The 7,885-nt window shown below is 40.6% G+C and overlaps 1 protein-coding gene across 1 annotated transcript; it reads right to left on the reverse strand.

Moving 5' to 3' along the window:
• Positions 1 to 1,532: 1,532 nt before the first annotated feature.
• On the reverse strand, positions 1,533 to 4,122 carry NPFFR2 (neuropeptide FF receptor 2). The gene is made up of 3 exons (XM_085304148.1): positions 3,789 to 4,122; positions 2,943 to 3,042; positions 1,533 to 2,376 (listed from the first exon to the last, which is right to left on the reverse strand). The coding sequence occupies exons 1-3, from the start codon at positions 4,102 to 4,104 to the stop codon at positions 1,536 to 1,538; spliced, it is 1,257 nt and encodes a 418-aa protein (XP_085160274.1). The 5' UTR covers positions 4,105 to 4,122; the 3' UTR covers positions 1,533 to 1,535.
• Between the last annotated feature and the right edge of the window lie 3,763 nt (positions 4,123 to 7,885).

Here is a 7,885-nt window from a genome sequence, read left to right on the forward strand (position 1 = left end):
GTGGACAACCAGAAGTGGAACTAAACGAAATGCTTCTGAAGATGCTTGCTTTTTGCAGTTTATGTTGAAAACAGCTGGCATACAAAATGTCCAGGTGGAAGCACTATGAGTACAACTACATCTTGACCTAGGAATCGGTGAGTTCATTTCAAGTATCAATACTTTACTTCCAATATTTGACTTAATGAGATTTATCAGATAACAGATTGACAAGTTCTAGAAACAAGCTTAGGCTTCACAGAAGCAGCTAATGCAGCAGTACCAAGAAGGACCCACTGCTGAATGAAGGGAAATGTAATATGTTAAATAAATAAGTGAATTTATTGGATTACTCTTGCTATTAGCTCAGTAAAAGTGAACTAATATTAATATCCAGTATTAGTGGACATTTTGATCTGCAGACACAACTATTTCTTAATTCAACAATAAATTAAAATGTTCTAATGAAATAGTTTTGGCACGGAGCTGTGAGAACTGGTGCCTCCTTGCAGGCTGGGAAGCTGGGAGCTGCAGGGAATCCCCTGGCCAGCAGGGCAAGAGCTTTAGCAGCCAAGGCCTGTCCCACCACCCTCAGCGAGGGAGCAAGGCAGGTAAGGGGACAGCCAGGTTCATCCAAGAGTCCTGGACAAATCGGTAGGGATGCTGCAGGTCTAAAGCCAGGCTGGAAAGTCAGTCTGCACACTGGGGTCTTGGTCTGGCCCTGAAATGCAGCAGGAGCTGTAGCTCTGTCAGGGGCCAAGCACTGGAACCAGAGTGTTTGAAAATATCTCTGCTGGGCAAGGGTTGGCGCTGGCTGTTGCCGTCCTGCAGTGCTGACTGGAAACGTCTCCAGGGTCAGCAGAGGGAGGGGACTGCCCTCGGCCTCAGTGGCTCTGAGCTGTCCCTGGCCCTTGCAGTCAGAGGGCAGATGTGCTCAGGGCCCTGACAAGTTTCATGATTTTCTCTTCTATCTAGCCCCACAGTCTATGTATGCTAGGATACTACAAACAGCTGTTATGTTTTCATTTCAACAAGAAAATTGCATGTATTAACAACAAATAGCCTTACATGCTGAAGCGTTTCCATAAATATTGTTTAAGCAACTCTATTTGACCCACTCCAAGAAATTTATAAAAGCAAATAGTGTTTGCTTTTGTAGCAAACAAAAGGTAAAAAGTGTTCTTCTCTTTATCAGTGAATATCAGGAAAAACTGTATCTGAGTCAATAATCATAGTTTTCTTTTTTCTCTTACATCAGGGTAAATGGAAGGTAATTCCATTTTAATCAAGTCTGTGCTCTATTCCAGTTTGGGAGCAGTGAGACGCCACTGACAGCAGGACAGATGCTCCTGATGTAACCTGGAGACAAAGAAGCCTGAATAGGGCTTCTGCTTATATCAAATAATCAGATATTATGCAAGCTGTATATCTTTTTCTAAACAGAAACGTATTGGCATGTTTTGGTTTTGTCAGAAAGATCTTACAGGGTATGGATTTCTCACCGTAGTGAATAAACTCTGCCAGGTGTAAATCATTTAGATAGTTCATAGCAAGTTTCACTTAACCTCATTGTTGGAGGGTTCTTCTAGATCCTCCATCATCAAATCCTGCTGCTTGTTTATCCAGTTTCCTTTCCTAATTGGCTTCCTCTCCTCCTCAGCATTTTGAAAAGCTTGATCTTGGGGTGTCTTGTAGTTGGCAGCTGGCAAAACAGCATTGCTTTGGCCTCGTGGCGAATAGACCTCCTTGTGAATCACCTCCCTAGAACAGAACTGAGGTTTAAAGGCTGCCTGAAAACCTCGGCGAAAGTTTTCATTAAAGAAACCATAGATGATGGGGTTGACACTGCTGTTGAAAAAGGCCAGCCAGTGAGCAAATGGATACATATAAATGTTGATGATCTGCAGCTGGTTATCTGAGAGGTTAGCATAGTCTGAGAGCATCATCAGAGTCCACAAAGGAAGCCAGGACAGGATGAAAAGCAAAGCCACAATAACGAGCATTTTGATTACTTTCTGCTTCTTCTTGAACACAAGGTGCCGCTGCTCCTGGCTGTGTTTTTCCACCACAGGCATTGCCGTGTTGAAGAGAGCAATGCCTATCCTGACATACATGATAACGATGAGCGACAAGGGAGCCAGATAGATGTTGGCAAACAGAACCGTTGTGTAGATCTTTCTCATTCCTGGATCAGGCCAGTCCTCCCGGCACCAGTATACAGGGCGAGTTTCATTGCCATAGCCAAGGATCACCCTGAAATGCTTCTCTTCTTGCACCTGCAACATGACTGCAGAGGGACACATGATTGCCACAGCCAGAATCCAGATGATTGCTATAGTGACGACTGCGGTTGAAACAGTCAACTTCTGCTTAAAGGGATAAACGATGCATCGGAACCTGCAGCAAAACACACAGGGACGTGTGTGGAAAAGACATTTAATGAATATTTAATCAAACAGGCAAACATGTCCATGCTTTCCAAACTCTGTATTTTTGTATTTTTAAAGAAATACAGATGTAATCAGCTCCTCATCCTGCATAAACCAGTGGAGTTAGGATTAGTGGATTCTTCTAAGAGCTATGTTGATAAAGTCTCAAAAACAATCACCACATTTATTGTTGACATTTCTTTATACAATCTGTCTCCTTACCAGCCTGCTATTACTACTTAAGTAACCCAAGCAGGTACTGGGTCCTCTATGATCTAGTTCAATAGCTGGGGAACTAACCAACATTAGCAGCTGGTACAGCTAGGCTATACTTTTTTTAAGAGATACTAGTGGAGGAGCAAATTGCTGTCACTGCTTTTTAGACATAGCCACATTTTGTTTTGCTTACTGACTGTAGGAGCAAAATACCTCTAACCTGTTGCAATGTTTTGTGGATTAATGAATCAGCCTCAGCATGGCCAAGTGGCCTTAGGGTGATGAGAAAAACGGTTTCCCATCTTTGTATCATCTTACCTGTCTACGGCAATTGCAACTAGAGTGAAGACAGAGGCCGAGACAGAGATTCCTTGGACCATCCCACTCATCTTGCAAACCATGCTCCCAAATGGCCATCCTGGAAGGAAATTAAAATTTTTCTCCAATTCACTGCGGTACTGTACTTCCTCTAGTGTAAACAGAAGAAGAATTTTCCTCCCTAAAACCAATACACGTCCTTTGCTCTGTCAGGCTGTAGCCAGTAAGGGAGGCAGAGTTTGGGTGAATAACTGCTTTCCCTAATGCTTTGAATGTGTTTCTGATGTTCTGAAAAATGGCAGAGCAAGGATTTGTGATTACAGGTTAAAATGCGACCTCAACACAGGAGAGGGAATCAAGCACCACAGTTGAAGATGTCCTGAATGCTTCCATTAAATAAGAGGAAATGTAAGATATCATCTGAGGTAAAAACATCTCCTCTGAATCCTTTGAAAAATACAGTATCACTTCAGATTACCTTTGAATTCAGCTTCAGGACAGCCAGTGCTGACTGCCATGCTTTCCTGAGTAGGCTCAAAGCTATGCCACTTCCTACCACCCTGTTTTTCTGCTGGGTATACAAGGCTGCAAGATATCTAACAGGGTGCCGACACTTTTTTAAGCTAGTGTGAAGGTAATGTCTGTGAAGGATTTTACCCCTTAGGCCAGGATGCAATATAAGGGCTCCAAATTTGTCCCAGATCTTATCAGAGAGGTTGGTTCTGTAAGCCAGGGAGAGAATTGAGAAACAATTTGTGGGGGGTTACTGTCTCATGCACTATGCTCTCACAAATGCAGGAGAGTCCCCCTTGAGCTCTTACTGCCATGTGGTGTGACCCAGCCTACCTGCAATGATGTTGTCCAGGAGAGTGGTGGGCATGCAGAAGATTCCCACCAGTAAATCACTGACCGCCAGGTTTAAGATGAAAAGGTTTGTGACTGTACGCATGTGTTTGCTCCTCAGAACAATAAAGCAAACCACTCCGTTGCCAACGATACAGAGCAGGAAGATGAGGAGGTAAGAGATTATGAAGACAGCTGCCACTGAAGGCTGATGAAGGTAGAAGTCTACATAGGAGACATTGCCTTCGAAGTACAGGTACTTGTATGTCCCATTAAAGCTGAGCATGTGAGGCCAATCAGTTGAAGAATCTGAATCCATTTTCTTACTTGTGTCGTATTGTGCCTTAAAAGATGTTTTTAAAAAAGTCATTATAGCATGTTTAAGATTGAGTTGAAGAAATGGGACTATATTTGGATATACAGTGTGTTGAAATGCATGAAAATATTTATATATACTCATTTCTTTAGGGCTTACTTGACAGTCCATGTTCTGAGCAAGCAGGAAAAGCAACAAATGCTATTAGTTTGATTTTACAGCATGGGTATATAAAAGTGACTAGTAAGACTGCTGAAGTTCTTCTTCCATCGGCAGACTCAATAAATCAAGTCCTTTCCTCCCCAAACAAAGGATGTAAACTGGCCTTTTGTGATGTGTCAGTTAAACAAACCAACAAACTAAATGGTTTATTTTGAGAAGAAAAAAAAAACAGAATTCTTGAGAGACCAGCTTGCTCAACAATTTGAGTAATCTGGCGCTTAGGTGACAGTGAGGTTGCTGAGCTCTTAAAAACCGTGATTAAATTAAAGCTTTCTGAAGTGATACAAATCCTTTGCCTGAATATATACAAATCCAGTCCCATTTCATTGTGAAGGAAGTTTGTTTTGCATGTAGTTTATTTTAGACTACAGCTGACTTGACTTCCCTGCTTAAAAGCCACATAGGTAAAGAGGAATCAGGAAACATGAAGGACTACAGTGAAGTACAAGACAGCTGGATTCATTTCCTAGCCCTGCAACTGACTTCTACTGTTCTGTTGTGGAATTCATATTCTCTCCATGTCAGAGATTTCCTGTTATAAAATGTGGGTAATTAATGTAAGTATCCCACTCTGTGTATTCACAGCTGAAAGAAATTCTCTCATTTTATATTGTATTAAGTCACAATTGGCCAAAAATACAGGCTTTTTCTTGTGAGACTTTTTTTCAAATCTGGCTTTCTTCATATTGTATCATCTCCATTTCAGCCTACAAGTATCTATGCCTTCTCTGTTGCAGTAGCAAGACTTTTGCAAAGGTGTTGGTTTGAGGATAAGGAAAGCCGGACTTTTTATTATACACTAGAAATAGATGAAAGAATCACTTTAAGGTAGGTACAGAATTAGTATGCCCCAAACTTACCTATTTTAGAATGCAATTGATTGAGCTGAACTACATAGGCTGCACTGTTTTCTTGCCTGCCTGTATTCCTATAGAATTTAAGTGCAGCTTCTTGTATTCCTAAGTCACATCTTAACTATAGCAAAATGTTAACCTGTGGATTATGCGATTCACATACATAGAAATAATATTAGCCTGCATAACAGGCTGACACTGGACTCCTGACATTTGCAACTGGCACTAAATAACTTAACTTCCAAGTAGCATTCAATATATTTTTTTTATCATTGTTTATTTCCTATTATCTGGTAGATGAAGCCTTTAAAACCGAGGTAGAGTGAGTAGCAAATAAAATTAGATTGCTCTCTGCTGATACTACCAGCAAGATGGCTTCTGGACAACAATTTAAACTGGCTTTGGATTTTTATTTGCTTAACAGGCATTTCTAAATAGTTGCCTAAAGCTGGGAAGGGACAGGAAGGGGAGGCAGGGAATGGAGTCTGATTTCAAATAAGAGTAAAACTAATTGATGACAAAAGGCACAAAATTCATCAGTAGGAGTGGATGGCCTCAGGACATTTACTCTATTTCTTTACTGTGAATGGCATTTAAATTGAGCCACAAATAATCAAATCCTGATGAAATTGTATTTGAGGGAAGTAAAATGTTGGCTACATCTCTTTCCTTATAAGAGGAAACTCACAGTGGGCCCTTCTTCTTGGGGCTAAGATATCAAACTGTCTCCACAGATTCTTGATGACGATGCACGTGCCATTTTTGCCATTTCCACAGAGTAATGATAGAAAATGATAATCTCTTCTCACTCTGCCTATGGCAGCCCTCTCTCCAGGAGATGAAATTTTGTTAAGTAACAATGCTAAAAGGACTGGCCTTTTTTCTCTTGATATGTTTTACTTAAACACTTTCTACTGCTTAAGTAGAAACTGTTTAGGTAAGTAGGAAAAAAAGGGTCTGCCCTTTATTCCCTGATATACTTATTCACATTTAATTCTCAGGAAGACCTTGTGGCTTTCCTATATTTTTTTTCTCACTGGAGTTTTGTAACATCAGAACCTCTGCCATATTTGTTTTCTCCCTTCCACCCCCCCGCCCGGTAGTAAGTAAGTTTGTTTTAAAAAAAAAAAAAAAAAAAAAAAAAAAAAAACTTCTGATAGGCCTTAGGTTTGGAACAAGAAGAGTAGTGAAAAAATAGTTTTCTGCAGCCTAGCCTTCTGTCTTTTTGGAAGCCAACAAAAATAAAATGTTTGTAATGGTCCTACATTTTTACATACTCATTAAAGTGTCTACGTGTTAAGGTGTAGGTAGACAAGAATCTAAAAGCTCTCCCCAGAAACTGTCTATACATAAGCTAACTGTAGTAATTGTATATTCTCTTCGAGAGCCGTTATGCAGGACCATATGTTTACTTTTATTTTTACTCAAAATATTTTCAAAAGCAATTACAATATTTTTATTCTGATGTATTATGCATCACATACTTTAACTATTCTGAGGACAGAGTCAATTACTGTGGAAAGTGTTTTAAGGCTGCTTTTATTATTTACTTCCTTAAGCAAAGAGGCACTGCTGTGCTTGCATCCAAACATGCCCAAGGTGAAGAATGCAAGCAGACTCCAAATATAGACATTAGACAATAGTAGTTTACATTGTCCTTTCATCACAGATGTGGAACTGTGCTTTATATATATATCCCAGGAGATCCAGGATCCCAGAGTCACCAAAGCCATGTTTAAAGCATGGTAATCCTTCATGCTGCCTTTTGGCCAGTGACAAGAGGTGAATTCATTGTTGCTCATTTTCCTCTTTCTCCTCAGCTACCTTCTCAGGTCGGTAAAGAGCAGAAGCCCAAGCAGTCCCTGCCCAGCCCTGCTGCCCGCTCGCTTGGAGCATCTAGATGAGAGATAGCACTCTTCACAGGAGCTTCCTTTGCTAGGTAGCACAGCAAGGTCTCCTTCTCCTCGTCATGGCTATACAGGAAAAAGCTCAAACCTGTGCCTAGGAATCTCAAACAGCAACATTTGGTTTGTAGCTCTGATTTGCTTTTAAGGCTGCTCCTGATTCAATGATGCTAAGTCAAAAAAGACAAGGATGCTTGGATTCAGACCTTCTCTTGACAGCTAGTGTTGATAGTAACCAGGGAGTTTGCTTTAATGAAAAGGAAATCAAACACTAAAAAAAGATGGAGCAGATGCTGCTGGTAATCTGACATCTGATATATCCTTGTGTATAAACCAGAGCAGTGAACAGAGCTCTCTGTTGGCTAATCACTGCATTTCAGACTGTACGTGCAACTATGTAAGATGACAGTTGTGAGTTTTGCTCTATGCAGTCAGCACAAGACTTACTTATGCTCCTGGTTAGTTCACATTCAGTTTTGAAAGTTTTAGCAAAGGGTAACAATTTACACAGTCCCAAGTGTCTGAAGAACATCAGGCCATGTGCACTTTCTTGCCCCCTAAAAATGATTACATTTTTGCAGGTCCAAATTATAAGTTAACATTACAGTGAAGATAGTGCAGTTAAGGTTATTAGGGCTTGCCTTACAAATGCCCTAACTTACAGGAGATGGCCTGCTCTACACATTTTTGTTATACTGAAGCTGAGGTGGAAAAGGTTTGGCTGGAAGGAGAAACAAAGGGAATGCTTTGTGTTTTGGCAAAATAATTACCAACTAAAATAGACATGGATAAATAACCTAAAGA

This window comes from Rhea americana, unplaced genomic scaffold (assembly GCF_003343005.1).
Source record: "Rhea americana isolate MKP2758 unplaced genomic scaffold, rheAme1 scaffold_203, whole genome shotgun sequence".
In the NCBI taxonomy this organism is placed as follows: domain Eukaryota; kingdom Metazoa; phylum Chordata; class Aves; order Rheiformes; family Rheidae; genus Rhea; species Rhea americana.